Raw genomic sequence first — 23,069 nt, 5'->3', positions numbered from 1 at the left:
GCCTGTCTAGCAGGTCCAGGAGCTGCAGGTCGAGCTCTGCCCTCTCCTAAATGTGGCCGAGCCTGGACACGAGGAAAGTTAGGTACAAGACCAGGACCCCTTGTCCTGCAGGGGCTGGGGGCGGGAGGAGGCAGGGCCCTGGCCAGAACCCAGTGGAGGGCAGGCTCCCTCAGTCCTCCAGTTCCATGGGGGCCTCAGAACTTGAGGACTGGGGCAGCCCTGGGGCCTGCTCCCCAAGCCAGGTCCAGGTGGGACAACAGTCCTGGACCCCGCTCACCGGCTGCGGCTTCCTTTCCCTAAAGCTTTATTTTATAAAATGTTTAGACAAGTTACATGGGTAACACTTTTTTTAATTAAAATAAATTAACATCTCTACTCCGAGCTTCAAGGGAGACAGGGAGGCGTGGGGAGTTGGGGCAGGTGGGTGGCTACCCAGTGGAGCCGCCTTCTTCGTCGTCGCTCCCGTCAGGGACGGCGTCAGTCCCAAAGTAGCGGTCACCGAAGTTCCCTGGGGGAAAAAGCAGGTCCTTGTGGTGGGGTCTCAGGCAGGCCCATCTGCCCACCCCCTCGCACCCCACCCCACCCCTGAGCGCCACTGAGGCCAGGCAGCCTCACCGATGCCAGGGATGATGCGGAAGAGGTCATTGACGCGTTTGTCTACTGCTGTGGTGATGATTCTAACGCGGGGGAAGGCATAGGCCACCGAGTGGACGCCCATCTCCGCCATGAGCAGTGACAAAAGGAAGATCTTGTCCTCCGGCACGTCGTGGTCCTGTGGGGTGAGGGGCTGAGCTGCGGCCCTGGACCCGCCCCGGCCCCACCACACACCCACTCCTCGTCTCCCCCTCACTCACCAGCAGCACCCGCACAGCCATCATGGCTGCCGCGCCCGTGGACACTGTGCAGTCCATCAGGATCACGTGGTCGTCACTGATGTCCTTGGGGAGCCGCAAGTAGTGGAGCTGCAGGAGGCCCCAGGGTCAGGAGGTCCCAGAAGGCCCACCAGGGCTCTCGGGGACTCCACCGCCACCCCCTCCTCTGGCTCCACCCGTACCCCGCCCTCCCCGAGGTTCCACTCCCTCACTCCCAGGGGCCCCTCACCTCGGGCTCTCCAGTTTGTTGGTTGGTCTGGATGAGGATGGTGCCAATGCGCACGTCCTTGCATACGGCCCGCAGTGCAGGCTCCATGGTCTCGCCGGCCCGCAGGATGGACACGCCGGTGATCTGGGGGATGAGGTTGAGCTGGTCAGACCCTGCCTCCCCAGTTTCCACCTATCTCCCACTGCAGGCCAGGCCCCTGGTACCTGCTTCCCCGCATAGCACTTGCCGGCATAGTCCTGACCCTGTGGAGTCTGCACCACACAGTCCTGTGCAGGGCAGGATGGGGGCATGAGGGTGAGGAGCCTCTTCTCCCCCTCCCTGCTACCCAGCCTCCCCCAGCCCCGTCCTCAGACCTGGAAAGGCAGGAAGGAGAGTGCGTGCTCGATAAGCAGCCGCATCAGCCTCTTAGAGTAGAAGATGAACTCGTCGCGGCTGGTTTCCCGGTCTCTGTGGGTGGCGGTCATTCGCCAGGTTAGGGAAGGGCAGCTCGCCCGCCCGCAGTGCCCTGAGGGGAGGGGGGGGCTCACCTGATGATGGTGTGCATGCCCCGCACCTGCGGCGTGCTCTTGAGGACACTAAGCGTCCTGGGCAGGGGGTGGCACTGGTGCGCCGAGGCCAGAGCAGCTCTGAGGACACAAACCGATTGGGAACTCAAGGAGGGCATTTCCCCCAGAGCCCTACCCTCCCGCTGCAGGCTGGGGGTCGGGGGGCAGTAGTGGTGCGCACCGCAGTGTGCCGGGTGGGGGCTATCCTCCCAGTAGTTGATCTGGAGGAAGGCCCCTATTCCCGGATGCCCTCCCCCATAACAGCCAGGCAAGGGTTAAAGGGCACGGTGGAAGGCAGAGCAGCTGACCGTTAGGCTTGAAGCAGGGGTTTCGGGCGAGCCTCCCTCCCCGCTCCAGGTGCCCTCCCGGTCCGGGTCCTGGCAGACGAATCTCTGCCCCCAAGCTGGGCACCTGGTCCCCAACCTCAGGACCCCTCTTCCAGGGGAAACAGCCGAGTTTTGAGGCCAAGCCCCGCCTAAGTTTCCCCAAGGTGATGCGCAGCCCCCTCGGGAGAGGGGCAGAGCTGGCTTCACAGCCCCTGCTGCCCCGGCCTGGAGCGGAGAGGGGCGGGGCCAGCGGGGGGGGCGGGGCCTGCGGGCGCCGGCACACAGCTCGCGGGCAGCACCACGGCCAGAGCACTCTGTCCTCACAGATCCCAGCGCAGCTTCCTCTGCCCGCCAGGTGAAGAGGCGAAGAGTAGGTCAGGGAGGGAACAAGGCAGGAAACCCCAGGGTTTACAAAGAGGAAAAGAAGAGAGAGAGAAGACCACTTAGCGGCAGCACCGTGGTCCCCGCAGCCACCAGCTGGACTGGGGAAGAGCAGGAGGCTGGGGGAGGAGGGAGGCGGGGCGGTGGCAGGAAGACCCTGCAGCTCGCACCCCTGGGCCTGCGAGCACCCGCCAAGTCCACAGCAGGCGGCCCTGCAGGTCCTTTCCACCCAAGGCAGCCACGCTTCCTGGAAACTTTTATGTCTCTGAACCAAGGCTTCCGCTGGAGCCCTGGGCTGGGTGAGAGGCAAGCGGAGACTGATGCGTGGGCAGGAAGCTGGAGGCCGGCGACCGGCCTGGAGGCATTTCCAACGCAGCTGGAGCTCGGGGCTCGGTCTGGTGCTTCCGGGCTCCGAGACTGCTGCATAGGGATGGGGCACTATCTTCCGCCTTGTGGGCGGAAAGGGCACTCAGCCCAGAACTCCTGAGGGCTCCACCTGGCTCTCTGCGCCTTGCCTCCAGCCCCAGGGTGGGCCAGCATCCCACGGGGCAGGGGCGGGGGTGGGGGGGGCGCGGAACGAGAAGGGGGGAGGTGCCTCACCACCGCTTAGGGGAGGAGACTGGCTTCTTGGCTCAAGCAGAGAAGGGGCAGGCCCAGGCCCTCAGCTGCAGGACGGGCTGGTGGCACTGCCCTGGGGCCCAGGAGTGCTGGCTCAGGATAGCTGTGCCCTGGAGTCGGACCATATACAACCAGCCCCAAGTCAGATAAAAGCCTCCAGAGAGGTCAGGGTACTATGTGATGTTGGGCAGGTCCTTTGACCTCTCTGGGCCTGAATTACCTGGCAAGGGCAGGTAGAAGCAGTGTGGGAGCCACCACACCACCCCTTCTGTGCCTGGGGCAGGGCCACCACAGAGGGTGGGCATGGTGGGAGGGGACAGCCCAGACTCCGAGCTCCCTGTGGATGTTGGAAATGCCTCCATCTGTGCAGACAGGTGTGGGAACTCTTACCTGACACTGAGCTCACGCTGCGGCAGCGACAAGGAGACACAAGGGAATGGGGTGGGTGTCAGAGACGGCAGCACCGCTCACCTCAAAGTCATGGGACGGCATGGCCTGTCGCCACCGTGTGCCTCAGCCAGCCGGGCCACCCCCACCCAAGAGCAGACACACCATAGCCCCGGAGGGGAGGGTCCTAGGGGCTGCCTGCCATGGGAGAGGGTCAGCTTCCTGTGGTCTGACACGGTTACCTCTGGGCGGGATGTCAGAGCCAGGACCCCTGGAGCTCTGTTCGCAGGCCTCAAGCACCCCACTGTGAAGCCAACCCCAGGGATAGGTGGCCCCCATGGCCAGCCTGTGGTGTGTGACCTTCTAGGATTTTGGGGACAAGGGACCCGGTGCCAAAACCCCAGTCACCCAGAAGGGCTGAAAGGGATAGGCTGTACCCGTCCCTGCAAGGCCCACACTCCCTCAGGGAGCCCAGCTGCCCCTGGCCAGTAAATATGGGGCTGCTTGGACAGGTAGCCCTGGGCAGTGGCAGTGGGGGCTGGCTGGTAGGGCTGTGGGGTGTGGGAGTGGGGCCAGCTGTGGCTCACCTCCTCCAGCTGGCTGTGCACGTGCTGCACTATCAGGTCGATGGCCACTGTGTTCCCGCTCCCTAGGGGTGAAGGAGGAGGGTGAGGTCCGGTCCCTACTCTTCAGGGGAACAGGAGGGAGGATAATGTCTGGCTGTGCCCCCCATCCCTGCCTCCCTGCCAGATGGCCCTGCAGGCTGACCCCGGGGCACCACGATGTCTGCCACACGCATGGTGGGCTGGATATACTGGTCGAAGGCGGGCTTCACAAACTTATTGTACTGCTTGATGACGCCCTCGATGTCCCGGCCCCGCTCGCTGATGTCACGGCGCAGTCGCCGCACGAGGCGTATGTCAGAGTCCGTGTCCACAAAGATCTTCATGTCCAGGAGCTATGGAGGGTAGGTGCAGTGAGCAGCTGAGGGCCAACACTGGCAGGGCAGCACAGGCCACAGGGGATGGCCTCTGGCAGAGACCCTGGCTTGGGTGTGGGCCCAGGAGCGGACAAGGCCCTCAGGGCTCCTCTGGGGTGGGGAGGGTGTGGTGTGGCTGAATGTGTGTCTGGTGTGCATCATGCGTGGAGTGTGTGTGTATGCACAGCAGGCAGTGGGGTTCCCAGGGCCTGAGCAAACTCACACTCGGGACCAGCACAAGCAGCAAGGCCTAGGGCAGAGCCAAACAGGCAAAGACCTCGCTCAGAGCAGGGAAGGAGCCATCCGCAGCCTGGCTGGAGGGTGTCACCTGCAGGGCAGCTGCCAAGAGGACAGGATGCCTTTGCGGACAGCGCCCACATGGGAGGCTAGTTCCCTCCCAGGTAAGAACACACATGTGCGCACACACACGTGAACCTACCCCACACAAATGTGGCTCTGACCTTGGCAGCCACGTGACGCAAAGGGGCTGTGTGAGATTCAGGAGACAAGGCAGCTCACCCAACCCTGGGCCTCAGCACAGGACGGGAACTGGGATGGAAGCGTGCTTAAGGCCAGTCCTGCAGGAGGACCCGGGTCGTCCACCTGGAGCCTGTTCTCACCTCCAGCAGCGTCTTGTCAGCAAAGGCCATGATTCCCTCAAAGATGATGACATTTGCACCGTACAGAGTTTTCTGCAAAGGAACCGTGTGTGTCAAAGCAAATTGGCCTGGGGCCCCTGCGCCAGCCCAGTGCAGCCGAGCCCACGGCCTACCCAGTCCTTCTTCCGGCTGTGGGTGGTGAAGTCATAGATGGGCACCTTGACGCTCTTGCCCTGCTTGAGCTTCTTGAGCGTGGAGATGATGAGGTCGAAGTCAAAGGCATCTGGGTGGTCAAAGTTGAAGTTGTTGTGGGCAGCCTGCTCCTGCTGCTGCCTGGTGAGCACCTGCGGTGGAGGGGAGGGGAGGAGCTGGGGGCAGCTGCAGGCTCAGGCCCCAGGCCAGGGCGGGGGCCACGAGCCTCCGAGAGGCAGCCTGCACCACAGGGCACCCGCACCTTATAGAAGGAGTCCATGGACAGCAAGACCACCCAGGGCACATCCAGGGCCTCAATGATCATTCTGGCCACGGTGGTCTTCCCAGAGGCACTGCCACCTCCCAGACCTGTGGGTGGGGTGGAGACCTTGAGCACAGTGGCCCAGCCCAGCTCACAGATGAGTCCCAGTGGTGCCCGCCACTCCCACACAGCCTCTTCTGACCTGGACCAAGGGGCCCAAGCAGTGCTAGTCACAAGACACCAGCACAGGAGTTGGACATTGAGGTGGGTCCCACCCCTCTACTCGGGGGTCCCACCAGATGGTAGCTTTGGCCCACCCTTCCTGCCACAGCCATGCTCACCAATGGCAAAGGCCTCCTTGGACTGGGTACCATGCTCGTTGTACCATGGTGGCCGCCCTGCTGTGTAGATGGTGCGCTTGCTCGTGCGCAGGAGGGGCGGCTCAGACTTGCACTGGCTGGTGGTACGCTTCCTCGGTGAGCGCCCTGCGCCCACAGGTGGAAGCAGCCTGTCCAGGGACTCCGCGTTGCTGCTGTAGGGAAGGGGGACACGGTCGTCTTGGCCCAGGGCCATCAGCCCCCAGCCACCCCACATCAGGACTAGTGTGACTAGTCCATGTGGTGCCCCTATGCACGCACGTAGGCATGGTGAAAATGAGCAGACTTGTGTAGGGGCACAGCACACCCGGCTGCAGCCCATCCATCCAGGGGACAGCGGGGGACACCAGGGGAGCACTGTCCTGGCCCAGCTCTTCCTCCCACGTGGACTGGGCATCAGGGAGATGGGAGGTGGTCACGCCAAGGACAGTCAAGACCCATCAAGGACTGTGTTCCTTCCCCTGACACACTCGGGGCAGCCCTCTCCTTTTGTGAGACCCAGTCCCTGCCATCCTTCTGGGCACAGAGGGAAGGGCTCCAGAGAGAGAGGATGGAGCAGGAGGGAGACCCAGGGCACCGTGCCAAGTACAGGGAAGAGGGTGGAAAGGCTGCATTTGAGGTGGGGTGGAAACCTGACCTGGGGGAGGGAGGCAGACCCCACTGGGGCCTTTTCCAGTGAGCAGAGCTGTGCTGACTTCTTGGCAGATTTATACCCCAAAGGGGCATGGACATGATGGTTGGCTCGAGGCCCCAAGGCCTGAGGGGACAACAGGGGAGGCTCAGGTTGTCAGCCTGGCCGAGCGATCAGATGGGAGACAGACTTGGACACAGAGGCCCGTGTGAAGGTGGCCCTAGGCACAGGACCAGCTTAGGGAGAAGGCGCTTCAAGTCACTGCCTGAGAGAGCAAGTGGACTGCTCACAGCGTCAGCTTGCAGACCTGCCCCAGAGACGCCGAAAACAGGCTGACAATCCAGGCAAGGAACCAGGGCACTCTGGACAACCCGGGTAGGACATGTCCACCTGCAGCCAGAGCCCAGTGATGGATGTTGCTCAGATACGGGTCAAAGCCTGAGAAGGAGCCACACACTGAAGACGTCCTCGATGTGCCATCAGGTGAGAAGGCAGAGTGCCATGAGCCGTAAAGGCCAGCACACGCCTGTCAGGTGGAAGCACAGACAGCAAGCTCCGGCCTCAGACACCAAGGTCAGGGGCAAGGACTTCAGGTGTGTGTGTTTTATGAGCACATTCTCCTTCATGATCAAAAACCAAACCAACCCTTGGTCTGTCCCTGAAGCTCGCCGTCACTGCTATAGCCTACCATCGTGGCCAGGATGTGGCCAGGTACAGGGCGCTGTGAAACTGGCCTTGGGGAGATGTCCCCAGGAGTGCAGGGCCGTCTGGCTCACTTCAGGATAACCTAGCATTCCCCTGGCATTCCCAGCTGTGTGGCTCCCAGTGCACCCAGTGTTGCCAAGAGGCAGGAGGACAACGTCTGTGCCCACGTGTATATGGAGGGGGAGGCGGGGAGAGGAATTAGCTCAGGGCTAACACGTGATGAGTCACACCAGCGGCTTCCACGGCACAGAGGCCCTGTCAGCACAACTGAAGCAGCTGAGAACCGTCAGCTGGATGTGACAGGAGGTGCAGCGTTGTCCCAGGGGACACAGAGCGCCGGGCTGCCTTGGTGCTCTGTCATCTGGATGGTGTGGGTGGGGAGCAAGCCCGGGTTCCCTGGCCTCTGCCCCCAGTGTCGCCTCTGCGGCTCTGAGGAAGCAATTACGACGCGTCTGTGGAGCTGAGCACAGAGCATACAGCAGGACACCCAGGTGACGGGGCAGGGCTGGCATGCCCGGTGTCACACTCCTCCAAGCTGGATGTCTCCAGACCCTGGTCAGAGGGCACCGCTGGCCATTCTGCTAGCTGCGCTTGGCCCCCAGCAGTGAGCACAGGGCCTTAGGGCTCAAATATAGCTGCCCCCAACCTGCGAGCAACCCCCAGGCCCTGGAGGTGACCTATGGCCCGTAGCTGGGGAGAGGAGCTCCACATGCCCCCAGAGGAAAAAAAGTCCAGTCTGTGCCTTCTACTTGAAAAGGAAATGCCAACACAGAAACCTGGGTTTGCAGAGGGGCAGAGAGGCTCTGCCAACAGACCAGACATCATGCCGAGCAGGCTCTGGGACAGACAGGCCGCCTTGCGGGACCGGCGTGGGACAGGAGGCCTGGGCGAGTGCTACTACCGTCCCCCCACTTTTCCCTCCAAGCTGGGGCCCCAGCAGGAGCATCACCTCTCTCGGTGACTGACCCTCATCCCACTGAGGTGACGATGACCACCACCACCACTGCTCCCGAGGCCTGCGGTACTGACAGCCTGGGAGGGATGCCTTCTCAGGGAAGAGCTGAAGGTAAGCAGGGGTGACCTTGCCAGAAAGCCGCCCACCGAGGGCTGGCAATGGGTCTGAATAGCATCCAGCCGGCAGCCAAGTCAGGCCCCACCACCTCCCCAAGTGCCAGGCTCTCCGTTCACTGCACCCTCCAGAGCAGGCCTCTCCCCACTTTGGCAAGAAAACAACCTTTGATTTGGAAAGTCATGCAAGGCCTCACCTGCCTGCTCTCAGATGTCAGGGTGCTGCCATCCGCAAGGACTAAAGGCAATGTCAACCCAAGGGATTACAAACCATAATGGACAAAGGTCAGCCGATAACTGAGAGCCCCAAGCAAAGCTGACATTTGCAGGTGGCAGGCCTGCCTAGCTGCCTGGCCTGTCTGCCCTGGTGTCCACCAGACAGTGCACGGGGCTGGGGGTAGCCGAGACACAGTGAAAAAAGGAATCCTCACCGGAAGACGGCAGGCCTACCACTCACCTGCCTTCTGCTCCGAGGGTCCAGCACCCTGACACCCGGATGCCAGGGTAAGCTGGGGGGCTGCTCATGGCCAGGACACGAGGGAGACCGGGATGGCAGGATGACCCCAGGTGTGTGCAGGGGTGTCCCTGCACTGCCTCTTAGGCTCCCAGCAGTCCCTCAGGACAGCTCAGGAGCCCCCTGAGCTGCCCCTCCATGGGTGGGCAACACAACCAGTGCGGAGCTGCAGTGAGGTCCGAGCCCTGATGGGAGAGGCTGCCCACTGGGAGTCGGGGGGCCAACGGGTGAGAGGCCCCAAGAGAAGCAACAACACTCACCACCAGCCTCAGGGGCCGAGGCCACAGGCATAAGAGGATCACCAGCTTGGGGCTGTGCACTGGCCTGATATTAATAGCACTGACCCTGCCGAGGAGAACAGCCAGGCAGACTCAGGCCAGCATCAGGGTGAGCTGCCCCTCCTGCGCTCAGGCTGGCATGCTGCCCGGCCAGGGCTGGCTAAGGAACCCCATCCGGAACACCCTGGAGAAAGTCCCAGACCCCACCTCCCAGGGGCCGCAGGGCGCAGGGCCCCCAGCCCCAAGACAGGGAAAGCAAAGGTGTCTTTAGGCTGAGCTATCAGCACAAAGCCGAGCTAAGCGCCCCACCCCTGCCCCAGGTGCGTCCTGAAAGCATAAACAACCTGAAACTCTACCCCCCTGAGGCCTCCTCCAAGAATAACTGCCCCCTCCCCCAGGAAGGCTCCAGCACATCCCTCAAGGCCACCATCAGTGCTCAGTGCTTAACTAGGGTCACAGCCACGCCCCAGGCCAGCAGTAGGAGGAAAAGCAGGCCCTCTGGTGTGTGGCCGCAGTATTCACTCACATCCCAGGTCCCCAGCCTCCTCCCTGTGATTTAATGCAGTCCATACACCAGCTTTTCTACTCTGCTTCAGGGCTCAGAGGAAGCCCCTTCTGGGCACCACCTTGGGGTAACAGGTCTGCCCCCACCCACCAGGAGCTGCTCCCTCCCACCCCCACCCTACCTGCCCTGCTCAGTCTCAGGGCTGCAGAGGGGGCCCTGAGCCCCATCCTGCTTTAGGAGAATTTCCTGGGCGAGTGAGTAAAAGAAGTCAGAGGAGAGAGCAGCTGGCCCACTGGGGCCTGGTCTGGGGGTAGGTGGCCCAGACAAGCTCAGGAACAGAAATCTGGGCAGACAGAACTGGGGCCGGGGGGCTGCAGTCCTGAAGGGGTACAGTAGGCTCCAGGGACTTGCAGTCACCACTCCTCCCACTGGGAATCCCCCTACAGGACCCTCTCCTTCCCGCTGCTTTGAGCAAGTAGGCCAGCTTCCTTCCACTAGCCCAGTGGCAGCTCCCAGACCTGTGTCCACCTGGACCCCACCAGAGACAGCCCAAAGGGTGCTCACTAGTCCACCAGCACCTCCAGTGCAAAGGGAAAGTCGGTCCCTTCCGGAAGGCCAGGCGCACAAGAAGCCTTCATGCAGACCACAGAAGGCAAAGTGGAGCCGAGGTCAGGCGAGAGCCTCAGTGCGGAGGCACCTGCACAGACACCCAGACAAGGAAGGGAGGCAGCTCTGGTACCTTCACCATGGGGTTGGGGGGCAGGGGGGTGTGCAGGGACTGCGTCAGGGTGGAGAGGTGTGTAGGGCTGTGCAGGAACTGCGGGGGGAGGGGGGCACGTGCTTGAGGAATATCCCAGAGAAGAGAAGGCAGGGTGTAATGAGAAATTCCCCGAGATGTCCAGAAGCTTCAGGGCCACTCCATGAGGCTCTGTGGGAGAATGTGCTAGTCTGTGCTTACTGCCCACAGGCCCTGGCTCCCCTCCTGTCGCCTGGGGACCACGCTTTTAGGAGGAAGACCACTGTCACCCTGGCCCTGCCAGGGGCACCTAGGTCCACTACTCCATCTGTGCACCAGGCAGGGCCGCCAGCCGCTGCCAACTGATGTCTGCAGAGGGCGCTCTTTTCAAGAGTTTATCTGGTCTCCGACACATCAGATTCTCTGGAACTAACAAGTGTCACAGATTCAGGTCCCTCCTCTCCCACCCTGTCATCCGAGCCAGGATCTCAGTCACTGCTGACCAGGAGGCTGTGAGCCTGGAGGGACACCAGAGGCTCCTTCAGGCGCAGGGGGCCTGAGACCCTCTCCCTGCTTGCCCAGCAGCTCTGCTGGCAGCTCCAAGTCCTGAGCAGTCCAAGCCATGGCACTTTGGCACTTTCCAGACACACCGCCAGGCTGAAAAGTTTTTCTTTGGACCCAGCCTGTGGCCAGCGCTGGGTCAGGCGGGGAGAGGGGGGTGGGGCGGTGTTCAGACCCGGAAGTGAAGAGCCAGCCCTCCCCTGAGCGCTGCTCTGCCTCCTGGGTCCGGGCCCCAGAGGCTGTGAGCGGGAGTTGCCTCCCCAGCCAGGGGACAGAACTCCGCCTCTCCGCCACAATGTCCCCTCCTGCAAAGTCCCCAGAGCCGCGACTGTCCGGGTGCCTAGGCGGGAACTGGAAGACACCGTGCCCCGCACCACCCAGCATCACGACCTCTGGCCTCAGCTGGGAGGCCGAGTCTGTATGGGTCCCGGAACGAACTGACCACCTGGAAGCATCCGGCAGGCTAACAGTCCAGCCCAGCGCTCGTAGGCCCGGCGCCGCGTCGGCTCGGGACAGAACGAGCCCCCATACGGGCCCTGCCCGCGGCAGTCCATGAGGGCCCTCCCCCGCCAGGCCACGGGGACCGGCCACGGGGAACGCTGGCTGGTCCAGGCCCGGATCCCTGGGCCGCTCCTCCCACGGAACACGAGGGGCGCGCCGCGCCTACCGGTCCTCGCACGTGGTCTCGGTCTTCCCCTCCGGCCGGTCTGGCCCATCTCCAGCCGCGAGGGGCGGCGGCGCCGGTCTGGGGGCGTCGGCCGAGGCCGGGGGCGCAGCCATGAGCTCGGGGGCCTCTCCGCGGGAGGGGTGGGGCGGGGCTTGGGGGACGGCCGCTCAGGCTGTCGGGAGCTATGGTTCAGGGCCTGGCGCCGCGCGCCCTCCAGCGCGCTCCGCGGACTACAAGTCCCACCAGGCCGCGCGCGCCCCGCAAACTACAAGCCTCACGAGGCCTTGCGGCGGGTGTGCAGGTAAGGACCCCAGCCCACGCTTTACCACAAACTCGGCTACACAAAACCGCTGAAAAAAAATCAATAAACATTTATTTGATACAGTTATTTTTAATACATACAGTTGATGGCCCGCCCCGAGCCACTCCCGGGACCGGGGCGGGGGCGGGGACGAGGACCAGGGACAGATGGTCACAAGGCGGGCAGGGCCCGAGCTCACCGTCAAAAACATCTTGCGAATAAACACTTTGTAGATAGAATATATATGTATATATATGGTTACAAGTGATAGCTGGAACCTCTCTTTCAAAATGCACTTAATACGGAGAACTGGCATTAAAAAAACCCAAACCAAGAAACCCAAAGTACAGGCAGGAGGTGCTGGCTCCCCCAGAACCCCAGGCCTTCAGGACAGCTGCCTGGAGCCCACGGAGGACAACACACAGGGACTCTGTGGGTCAGGGTGCACCCATTCTTTCCCTTCCAAACCAGAGGGACAGGAGGGGGCTATGGCGGGAGGGCCATCAGTCACACCAGGGGACACTCATCTGCCCTTGCATGAGCAAAAAAAAGTGCATCCTATTTTGTGTGAAGTTTCGGTCCCTTGAGTCAACCCTTTCCTGTTCTCAGGGCAAGGGGGGTGGGCTGGGCCAGAGGTAGATCTTTAGAAAGGGACCTGGCATTGTGCCCTGGGCCTGGGGTCTCAGGCAGGGTCCATGCCCACCACACGGAGGGGGTTGTCTGCCACTGGGTCCCTCTCACTGAAGGTGTCAATCAAGGCTAGGTGACTACCTGGCTGCACTCCCATCAGAATGGGATGTAGACAGATTCCACCAAGCCACCAAGGGCTCCACTGCCGTGGGAGGAGGGCTCATCAGACCAGCTTGTCACTGCCACCCACCAGCCAGAGCATGGACCAGCAGGGAGGGAAAGAGGAGAAAGGGGCCCCCACCCAGCAGTCCCCACACCTTAAAGACAAAGAAGGGGGTTAAAGTGCTAAACATCAAGTTACCCAGGACCCCACTTCTTCCCACACGTCCGGTGAGGTTCCCACATCAGAGATCGCACGTGGATGGCAGGGGTGACAGTGAAAGTAATCCCCCAACCAAAACCAGCCCCAACTCCCCAAGGGCCAAGTACCTGAGAGGCCGGCCAGGCGGCCATCCCCTGCCGAGGTGCTGAGGTCCAACCTCTTCCCACCATCGATGACAAGGACAAAGTGCAGGTGGGGCCCCACCAGCGCCTATTCCCTGGCACCCTCCCACAGCTGCCCCTCTGGTGGCTGCCCACCCACCTCTACCTCCACCAGCCATACACCAGCGACACCCAGGAATACAGGAAGGAAAGCCCTCCTGCCTGAAGCTGTACTGCCTGCCTCAATATTTGATGCTGGATTTCCTGCCCCTGCCCAGGCCTCTACCTGCCGATCAGATCAGGTGTGTGTGAGTTTGGGGAGTCCACATTTCCACATCCCCTCCCTAGCACACAAGCCAGGACTGCCCAGGGTCAGAGCACTCCGGTCAAGCGAAGAAGCTAGAAACAGGCAGTACAGCGCCTCAGCCCCCAAGCCTCCTGGCAGCCGTCTCCCTGGTGCAGGGTGAGGAGAACTGAGCCCACACTGGACCCTCCTCTCCAGGGGTGGGATGGGGACAGGAGCCCAGGGGCAGGCATGCCCAGTTAGCACTGCCTCCCTGAGCAGGGGAGGGACCCCAGTCCAGCCCCTAGATCCACCGTCGGCACCAGGAAACCCTTAGCACCAAAATGTTAGATTGTGGTGTTTTTGTATAAAAAACAGAATTAAAAAAAAGGTTTGTTACTTGTCACAGCAACGAGACTGGCATCCACTACACCCAGGAGACACACGCACACAAGCAAATATCAAAATTCACATCATCCAGGATCGGCAAGGCCAAGCCCTCAGCCCACCCCCACCCCCCAGTAGAAAACAGCCTCCGTCAAAACCTACAGCTCTGAAACCCTCCCTGCCCCAGCAATGCCACGGCGGGAAGATGTGGCTGCATCCTCAGTGCCCTGGACTCCACTTGACCCAACCTACAGACCTCACTGTCCTCAGGGCACCAAAGGGAGCCAAGACAGAGCCCTGGTGCTGCCAACTTATGTGACCTCGGCCAAGTTCCCACCCTGGCCTTCGGCTCTCACATCAAAAGGCCACACAACCAGAAATGAAAGAGCAGGTAAAAAAGGAGGAAGGAGGCTTCCACGGGAGCTTGGCCATGGGTCAACCCAGGCCAGCAGACTGAGGCTGCTTCCCACAGTGGTCACTACTTAAGCCAGGCCCCAGGTCCCCACTCCACAGGCCTATGGGCCCCAGGTGACCCTGGAACCCAGACTGGCCCTCCCTAAATCCATTGGGCTATGTGATCTAGGCCAGTGGCATTAGCAAAGCTGGAGGCTGAGGCCAGAGCTCGCTTCACACAGTCCCTCAGCCCTGCTCAGCAGTTCTGTGATGGCAGAAGAGCCTCTGCTGGCCTCAAGCAGATAGCACTACTGGAGACTGTGGAGCAAGACAGCTTCCCCCATCACGATGGACACAGGCCAGTGGGGCAGGGGCCTGAGCACAGCAGGGGTTGCACAGCAAGGGAGGGTGGGCCTAGAGAGGTAGAGAGCAGAAGTGCAGGAACCAGAAGGCAGCGGGGCACGGGTGGGGTGGGCCATCAGGTCAGCACGGTAGTTGTCAGACTTGGGGTCTGTCCTGGGAGGTAGCTGGGGGTGCTGGGGTTCCAGTGTTGGGTCAAGAGGCGAGGCCGCTCACGTACCCTCATCAGCCCAGAACAACGGGCTACCCAGGGACCCCCTGAGCCTTGGACTCAAAGCAGATGGGGCATAGAGCTCATGTGCCAAGGGCCAGAAGGCCATATGCCTGCTCTGCAGTACCCACATCTGAAGCCCAGGCTGTAGCCCTTCCCCCACCGCCCGTGATGGTCCCTCCAGACTATTGCACTCCCAGCTGCCCGGCCCTCCTGGGAGCCCCAGCCCAGGGCATCCTGCGGCAGCCTGCATGGGAAGGGGCTACCTTCAGGGAGGAGAGGACTGCCCACTGTTGCTGAACAGACAAACAGGTGGGGTAGGGGTGGAGACCTGGAGGGCAGGAGGCTCTGGTGCCCCACCCCAGACACAGGGGCCGGGCCAGTGTGGGGGCCGGGCCCCACCCACCTGCCAGGCTCCAAGCTCACTTCTCAGGTGCCTTGCCGGCTCCCACCTTCCGGCCAGTGGAGCCCCGGGCCCCCTTGTCTCTGCCTGCTGGGGGCCAGTCGTCTTGGTGGGGAGGCGTCCCGGGGGCCGGCTCCTCGGAGGGCCGCTCTTTGGGCTTGCGGCCCCGCTTCTTCCCGCTGGCTGGACTCTTCTCTTTCCTGGGCACAGGGGAGTCCACGCCCTTGTGTCTGGGAGGCGGGTCTGCCGAAGTGCGGAACCAGTTCTGAGGAAAGAAGCAGCAGTGGAGACCCTGGGGTCTGGGACACTGCAAGGCAGAACAGAGGGGCCCTAGGGTCTTGGGCACCCAAGATTCCAGGGAAGCCACTCTGAAGAGAAACCAGAAGCTTCCTCAACAGTGGCAACTTGCTCAAGCAAAGGCAACAAGAGCTGTCATCCCGACCCCCTCCTCTGCCCCTCCACGGGGCCAGTCCATCCAGCCGCACCTCCGCATGGGTCTTGAGGATGTGGTACTTGACGCCGCTCTCGGAGCTGAATTCCTTGGGACACAGCAGACAGCAGTACTTCCCCACCAGGTGGTCCCCCTGTAAGGCACATGGCAGTCCAACCCCCAGAGGTTGGCCCCCACCCTGGCCCTTGGAGGACCAGAAGTTCCCAGATGCAGCCGGGGCCCCCACACTTGTGAGGTTTGTCTGGATGGGTGCCCACTGGGCAGGCTTCACAGACCTACGAGGCTGCTGTGACAGGACCACCAAGGTGCCCTAGCTGCAGGAGAGAGCACAGCGAGGGTGGCAGGAGGCAGGTGCTCCAGGGAAGGGTCACACCCCACTGCCGAGGGTGTCAGCCCCAACCCTGGGTTGACCACCCACCTGTATCAGCACAGATGAAGAGCCCATAAACAGGACTAACCACGACTGACTGACTTTACGGCTGGGCTGAGGCTGGGGGGAGAGTGTCCTGGGCTGCGCTGGCCCTGGACCCCAAAGGGTCAGGGGGACACACAGGATGTATGGGACCCTGGGGAGCAGCTAGGAGCACCGAGCACACGGATGAGGGGAGGGCCTGGGCACTGACCTTGCTGCAGCTGGCCAGGTGGGCCTTGAGGCCGGACACGCTGGAGTAGATGGCTTCACAGCACTGGGGGTGGGAGGTGACTGTGGGGGCGGGCTCTCCAGCCTGAGCCCACTGACCACTGTGCACCCCTTGCTCAGCCCAGGGGACCTGGGGCCCATCTGAGGCAGGTGGGTGGGTGTGATCCCAGAAGTCAGAGGGTGTGGCAGGCTGAGCTGCTAGGGCTGAGGTCAAGGCCTCTGCCTAGGAAACTCGGGCCACACGGAAGTCTCCCCCAAGGCCAGCCCTGGGCCCTCTGTCCTGAGTCCCAGAGCTCCCACGCCTGCCCAGCCTGCCCAGCTCACATCGTTGGGGCAGTTGACGTGGCCTTTCTCCTTGACCTCATTCTTCCATGCCTCCAGCAGCTCAGGGTTCAGCACGGGAAGGCCTGGCCGTGTGTAGTTGAGCTACAGACACAGCAGTTGACAGGGTGAGCTGGAGGTGACCCAGACATTCCCCTCCATGGATGGGAGGTCTGCACCCAGGAGGCGGGTGGACTGCCCAGGTTCCTCCCGGGGGCCTTACGCTCAGAGACAGGGAGGAGGGCTCACCCGTGCAGTCTCAGGCACCAGGTCATCCTTCATCCGCCGCTTGGTCCAGTCTCGGGCCAGCTCGTCCTCTGCGATCTCCTGCAGGTGGAACACAGCGACCTGGGCCGATGTGCGGCGGATACGGCCGCTGGGAGTCCGCTCCACACCCAGTGGGTCCTCAGCCTCAGAAGCCTTGTCGGAGGGCTCCTCAGGGGGCTGTGGAGGGGGAGGCTGGGTGAGCTGGTGAGTCACATGGCATGTGCCACACAGAGAACACAGGAGAAAGCAGGCTGGGGACACAGACGCCCATCACAGGTTCATTCCCCCGACACACCAGTCCCCCAGAAGGGAAGAGGGAGCCCACAGGGCAGGTGCCTGAGGAACGAGCGCCCAGGCTGTGGCCACTCACCGGGGCTGTGTGCTCTGAGCGCACGTGGTAGTCATGACCTGCTTTGGAGCGGTAGGGCTTGCCACAGTGGGTGCAGGGGAAGGACGGGGTCTCCACTTCGCAGGGCGGCTTTCCACAGCGTCGCTGATGGTACTGGTAGCCCATGAGACTAGAGAAGGCAGCCCCGCAGCCCTGGAGGTCCGAGGGGCAGGTGAGTGTAGCGAGCAGCTGGGCCACATCCACCTGGCGTCCACACCTGCAGGCCCACTCACCTCTTGGGGGCAGCGCAATCGGCCCATCTGCTTCAGCACCTTTCGCAGCCGCTCCCGCTCCTCCTGCTCGCTCCCCTCCGAGGCCTCGGCATCAGAGGGCTGAGGGGCAGGCCAGCCTCAGTGCCCCTGCCACCACGGGGCCCGCCCCTGCCCGGGGCCACAGATGTCCCTAGTCAGGCACGGGAGCCACTAAGCTGTGCCAGTGAGGCCAGTGGTCAGAGCCAGGCAGGTGGGGGGAAGGAGACCCGCAGCCAGTGCGCAGCATGGACGGCAGCTGGGCCCGGGGGAATACCTTGGTGCTATGCTCAGCCATGGTGTGGTAGTTGAGGCCGGCCTTGGACTTGAACTGCTTCCGGCAGTGCTGACACTTCAGTGCATCCTGCAGCTGCAGATGGGCATGTTGGTGAGAGGTCGGTTCTGGGGTGCCTCCCCTCCCGAGCCAGGGGGCAGCCCTACCTTCTGACACACTTCCATGTGCTTCTTAAGCCCCACGAGGGTCTTGCGGGTGACCACATTGCAGGTGGGGCAGACAGCCTCCCCCCGTTCGTGGATGGCCCGTTGCCACTGCTCCTCGGGGCCACCTGCAGGGCAAGGCCAGGGCCTCAGGTGAGGGGCAGGAGCTCCCAGATGACCTTAACACCAAGCACAGAACCCAAAGCCCACACTCTGTCCCCGTCCCCATGGTTCAGGACTGCCCCCATTGTCAAGACTTGGCCTGTGCCTCGCCACTCAGCAGCCCCTACCTGGGGCTGGGTGGGTCATAGGAGCTGGCACCTCCTTGCTGACAGCACTGGTGGGGGCTGGCCCCTTTTTCCGCGTGTCTTCAGGGCCTGGGCCCTCCTGCTTCTTGGCCCGATGGATGCGGGCTTTGTCTTCTGCCTTGGCCAGTCCTGTGCGCACAGGCAGGGAAGGTAGGTGTCACCTGAGGGTGTGGCCACAGCATGTGTCCGGCCCCGAGGGTGCCTGGCTAGTCTAGGCCTCACCTTTGAGTCCAAAAGTCCCTGAGATGGACGGCTGCTCACCCGTAAACTTCTTGGGTGTTTTCTGTTTCCTTCCTGACTCAGGAGAGAGAAAACAGAAGCCAAGGCTCTGGTTAAATAACCATTGGTAAGGTTAGGCCGGCTCACTACTGGCCTCACCCTGGCCGCTGCCTCCCAATCCCATCTTACTGTGCTTTACGCGCTCTGCACCCTCCTCAGGCGGGGACCCGGGGCCTGGAGCCCTCGGCACCTCCTTGCCCCCTGAGGGCCTGCTGCCCAGAGAAAGGGGGCTGCTGCTGGGGTCTGTGCTCAGCTGGAAGGCCGAGCTCTGCTCTGGGGTGGCCGGGCCGTACTCTCCGTTCTCTGGCCTCGCATGCTTGGGTGGGATGGGGCAGGTGTCCAGGCCATCCGCAGTCCTGCAGGGAGCAGGGAGTAAAGACAGGAGGGCCCGCTCTGGGCCCTGTTACCCCTGGACTGCCCTGGGGACACCCAGTCCCAACCTGGCAGGAGCCCCCATACCTTTTCTTACCGCTGCTCCTCCCTGCAGCCCGAGGAGCTTTGTTCTCAGATTTGGTCAGCAGCACCACCTTGCAAGGTGGTGTGTGTCTGCTGATGGCAATGGGCCTGCTGACCGTCACTGGCTTACTGACCACGATGGGCCTGCTGACCGTCACTGGCTTCGCAACTGGCACGGGTTTTGTAACTGTTACAAGCTTTGTCATCGGCACCGACTTGTTGATAGTCACTGGTTTGGTGACTGGCACCGGTTTGTTGACTGTCACTGGCTTGGCAATTGGTACAGATTTGGTGACTGGTATAGGCTTGTTGACTTGTACGGGCCTAGTGACCGGAACAGCTTTAGTGACTGGCACGGGCCTGCTGATCGTCACTGGTTTGGTGACTGGCACGGGTCGGCTGACCGTCACTGGTTTGGAGACTGGCACTGGCCGGCTGACTGTCACTGGCTTGCTGATGCCAATGGGCTTGCTGATAGTGACCGGTTTACTTACTCCAATGGGCTTGCTAACCCCAACCGGCCGACTGACAGTGACTGGCCGGCTGACTGGCCCAGGCTTGGGGGCAGGCAGGGGTCGGTCCATGTGGTTCCAAATCCGGTGCTTCTCCAGCTGGGTCTTGGAGGTGAATGCAGCCTCACAGAAGGGGCAGGGAAAGGTCAGCCTTTCTGAGATGGCACCCTGGTGGAGAGGGCAGACATGGACACTCCCAAGCCAACAGCCAGGGCAGGGTGGGCCCCAGGCTTCCCCTTCCCCAGGCTGCAGTCCCTTACCCCTTGGCACCGCTGGTAGTGGTACTTGAGCCCGTAGATGCTAGGGAATTCCAGCCAGCACCCGGCATTTGGACACTTTACCCTTGAGTGCGCCTTGAACTCGTCTTTCCATTGGTTCATCAGGGAGAGCTAGGTGTGGGAAAGGCCAGGCTGCTGACCCTGCAGCCACCCAGGCCTCTACCAGCCAGCCCCAGACTCATTACTGTCCCTAGGCCTGCAGGACTCCCACATGTGGTCCACTGGGCCCCATCTCGAAGCCCTCGCGCACAGAGCAGCAGGCAGATGTGGGCAGATGGCTCAGCGCTAGACCCACAGCAGGCAAGCCCGGCAAGGCAGTAGGCTTCCAGGCACACCTTGCAAGAGCCCACCCAGCCCTCGGGGAGCTCACAGGAATGTCTCGGAGTGCCTGATTCTCAGCTTTTGGACGCCCCTTTTTCTTCCCTTCCGTCCTGTCGCCAGCTGGACTTTCCAGGTCAAAGCAGAGTGCGGCCTGGCTGGGCACCGTCTGCCCAGCCCGGACCACTGGCAGTCCTGCAGCACACGACACATCAAGCCTCAGAGAATGCATTCCCCACAGCCTCATCTGCCAGCCGGGGGGGCTGGTACTGCCTGGAATGAGCCTCATGTCCCCTGCACTCATGGAGACAGGGAGGCAGGAGGCTGTGGTCCGCTTTGGTCAAGAACCCTGGGCCCCGGCTGCTCCCTCCCCAGGAAGCCTCTCAGGAGGCCAGGCTGGGCACCCAGGAGCCTGACATCCGGGGAGGCCTACACCCAGCACTGGCCACCCAGGACCACTGGCCGCCTCCTCTTACCCAGCTTTGGGGGCTCATGGAGCACAGGAAGTCGGACCTCGTTCCGGCTGCCATCCTTCCCAGGCCCACTCCTGCTGGATCCTGGGACCCGGCGGCCTCCTCCAACACAAAAGGGATCAGTCATCTCTGCAGAGCAAGTGGACAGACCCGCCGGCCCCACTCAGGACCTGAAAATGGGCTTCCCTTGATCCCACCCCCGGAAAGGCCCACACTCTGGCCTGAGGAGGGGGAGCCTGCTGGCCTGTGCTTTTAGTCACAAGGGAAAGGTTGGGGGTGGGGGGGGGATTAGTTCTCTTTTAAGGGAGGGGCTGCCCAGCCAAAGTCTCCCTGGATGGCCAGGAGACATCATCAGCTTGGAACAATCTAGCCGTGTCCTGAGACCCTCACCTGCTCCAGAGGGCTCCCTGTCTCCAGACACATCACCCCAGAGAGCCCCAGGGAAGGGAGGTCAAGGACACCCCTCGGGGGCCAGTTATGACACCAGTGTGGCTGCAGGTCACAGCTGTGCTGGCCTGGCACCTAGGAACACCTTCCCCCACAGCCCCGCCCAGACCCAAGGCCATGCTTGGGACCTGAGCCGACACCCTTGCATTCTTCTCCCCAGGACAAACAGCCAAGGTGGGAGCTAAGGGCCCCCACCCTCCCTAGCTGCACACATACCTTCTCCAGTCCCTGTGCCAGCAGAACTGCCCTCCCGGAGCCTCTGCTCCACCTTGTTTCCAGCCGCAGCCCCTCCAACCAGATGGACGCCTCATGCTGGACCCCTCCATCACTCCTCACCTGACTGGCCTCCTCGCCTCCACCCTCAAGAAATGCTGTCTCCAACCTACAGGCCCACCAGCCCCACTCCAGAGACCACAGACTCTGAAAGCTGGAGCGACTCTGAGTCCAGCCCTGTGGGTCCTCCCACAGGGACTCTCAAGGCCACAGAAGGTGGTAGGGGTGTGTGGGCAAGTGATCCTTCCCCTGATGATTTCTAACTTCTTTTTGTTTTTTTCAGGTCACACCTCATGGCACGTGAGATCTTAGTTCCCCGACCAAGGATGGACCCTGAGCCCCCAGAGTTGGAAGCGTGAAGTCTTAACCACTGGACCACCAGGGAAGTCCCCTCACTAACTTCTATCAGAGGAAAACGGGAGGATCTGCTGTGCCTAGGAGGTTCAGAGGCCCTCTGGGCAGGATGAGGTCAGAGATCAGGGCAGTCACTGCCCATGGCCACAGGGTGGCCTGTATCCAGAGCCTGAAGGAGGCGGGTAAGGGTCCAGAGAGCTCTAAACAAACTTCTCTAGAAGTGCTCACACTGATGTTTCCAAGAAGACAACCCAACAGCAGTCACCCCAACCCCACGATGACCCCAGCGGCCAGCGGTGTGGGTACCTGCTGAGCCCGGCCTTTCCAGTCCTCCTCCAGCCTGGGTGGAGAATTCAGAGTTGGGTGGTCGGGGGCCAGAGCTGGCCTAAGAGGCAGAGACCCTCCTTCCATCCAAGGCCTGTGACTCGCGCTCAAGGAGAACGGGCTTCTACCCTCCCTGAGGAGCCAGCAGGGTCGCGGAGGTGGGACCCTCACTGGGATGGAAAGGAGTGCCACGCGCTGACCGCAGGCGACGCTGGAGGCGGGACTGCGGTCCAGGCCGCTCACCCCGGGACCCCGGCCTAGGCCCGGGCGCGCGGATGAGGCCGGCCAGGGGACGCACACCTGGAGGCTTGCCTCGCCACCCACCTGTCACCTGCGGGGGGTGCGGGCCCGTCCTGGCCCCGGAAGGGCCGATCCCGCGAGCCTGGGGGGGGGGGCCCAAAGGCAGTGAACCAAAATGGCGACTTTTTCTGGAGAAGGAGGAGGCAGGGACGCGGCGCCGACGCGGGGCGCAGGGCGAGGCGCGGGGGTCCGGGCGCGGCGGGGGCGGCGGGCGGGGGCTCGGGGCCCGGCCCCCCCGATTTGCGCGCGGGGTCAGGGTCGGGGGCGCGGCCGGCGCGGGGGCCGCCCGGGGGCGCGGCCGAGGGTGCGGCGGGGCGCTTACCTGCGGCGCCCAGCAGGCCGGGGCCGGGGGCAGGCCGGGGCCGGGCCGGGCCGGGGCGCGGGGCGAGGGGCGCAGGGTCCGGGCGGCGCAGGCTGCGCGCCGCGCTGCGCACATGCGCGCTCCCGCCCCTCCCACCTTTGACAGTTTTACTGTTGGGGGGAGGGGGCGAACTCTCGCGGTATTCCTGCTGCTGCTCGGCGACGGGAGAGACGGGTCGGGGGAGGGGGCCTGTTCGGCCATTCCCTAGCCCCGCTGCCTGTCCGTCCCCTGCGTGGGCTGGGCCGTCAGAGCAAAGTGGCCAGTGACGCCTCCGTCGGCGGTTTTCAGGCACTGGGGTAAACTGAGGCATGGTGGGGCGCTGGGTGCTGTCCCAAACCCAGCACGCACGGATGGAAGCGATTAGGCATCTCTACCACCTGGCCCGGGGAAGGTGTGGCCATAAAGGCCGCGCTCTTCTGGGACCTTGAACTCCTGGCCCCGGGGGGCCATGAGCCTGCCAAGCAGGATCCAGCCTCTTTTCCAATCAGCCCTGTAACCACGTCTGCCTGTGGCCACCCTGGGGAAATGGCCTGGCTCCTGGCAGTGCCGGAGCAGTTTGAGGCCTGTGGGCTTTCCTGGGGTTGCTGATCATCCTCTTGCTAATCTGGGGGGTGGTCCTAGACCAGCCACCAGTGCCTTGCTCCTCTGTGCCCCAGAACTGGGCCCTCCCCGGGGCTGCTGGTATCAGGTCTGGATGTGACAGCGCACCCACCTCACTATGACTTGTAATGAATGAAGTAGAGTAGGGGA

The 23,069-nt window shown here is 62.7% G+C and overlaps 2 protein-coding genes and 1 long non-coding RNA gene across 18 annotated transcripts; 1 reads left to right on the top strand and 2 right to left on the bottom strand.

The window, feature by feature from the left end:
* Positions 1–329: 329 nt before the first annotated feature.
* On the bottom strand, positions 330–11,565 carry UCKL1 (uridine-cytidine kinase 1 like 1). Of its 14 annotated transcripts, none has more exons than XM_002692400.4 (15): positions 11,433–11,565; positions 5,732–5,922; positions 5,391–5,497; positions 5,110–5,280; positions 4,958–5,029; positions 4,127–4,316; positions 3,946–4,007; positions 3,362–3,378; positions 1,629–1,727; positions 1,455–1,548; positions 1,305–1,367; positions 1,102–1,224; positions 855–962; positions 616–772; positions 330–508 (listed from the first exon to the last, which is right to left on the bottom strand). In XM_002692400.4, the coding sequence occupies exons 1-15, from the start codon at positions 11,543–11,545 to the stop codon at positions 429–431; spliced, it is 1,647 nt and encodes a 548-aa protein (XP_002692446.1). In that variant the 5' UTR covers positions 11,546–11,565; the 3' UTR covers positions 330–428. The 14 variants fall into 14 exon arrangements, with proteins under 14 accessions (XP_002692446.1, XP_010809885.1, XP_005214967.1 ...); XM_010811583.3 differs by lacking the exon at positions 3,362–3,378 and adding an exon at positions 2,524–2,648; XM_005214910.3 differs by lacking the exon at positions 3,362–3,378 and adding an exon at positions 2,297–2,316.
* On the top strand, positions 7,363–11,820 carry LOC132346926 (uncharacterized). The gene is made up of 2 exons (XR_009496934.1): positions 7,363–8,675; positions 10,436–11,820. It is a non-coding gene; the product is annotated as an uncharacterized lncRNA (long non-coding RNA).
* ZNF512B (zinc finger protein 512B) lies at positions 11,784–22,394 on the bottom strand. 3 transcript variants are annotated; one of them, XM_025001092.2, is made up of 18 exons: positions 22,281–22,394; positions 21,641–21,674; positions 20,264–20,389; positions 19,840–19,982; positions 19,452–19,580; positions 18,683–19,359; positions 18,353–18,579; positions 18,167–18,238; positions 17,927–18,073; positions 17,640–17,764; positions 17,476–17,568; positions 17,184–17,282; positions 16,933–17,103; positions 16,545–16,739; positions 16,299–16,400; positions 15,958–16,020; positions 15,369–15,467; positions 11,784–15,148 (listed from the first exon to the last, which is right to left on the bottom strand). In XM_025001092.2, exons 1-18 carry the CDS (start codon positions 22,392–22,394, stop codon positions 14,903–14,905), a joined length of 2,862 nt encoding a protein of 953 aa, XP_024856860.2. In that variant the 3' UTR covers positions 11,784–14,902. The 3 variants fall into 3 exon arrangements, with proteins under 3 accessions (XP_024856860.2, XP_024856861.1, XP_003586874.1); XM_025001093.2 differs by having other exon boundaries at positions 21,641–21,719; positions 22,281–22,367; XM_003586826.6 differs by lacking the exon at positions 21,641–21,674.
* Positions 22,395–23,069: the final 675 nt, after the last annotated feature.

The sequence above is a fragment of the Bos taurus genome, chromosome 13 (genome assembly GCF_002263795.3).
Source record: "Bos taurus isolate L1 Dominette 01449 registration number 42190680 breed Hereford chromosome 13, ARS-UCD2.0, whole genome shotgun sequence".
In the NCBI taxonomy this organism is placed as follows: Eukaryota; Metazoa; Chordata; class Mammalia; order Artiodactyla; family Bovidae; genus Bos; species Bos taurus.
This window is presented reverse-complemented; position numbering and strand designations above follow the sequence as displayed.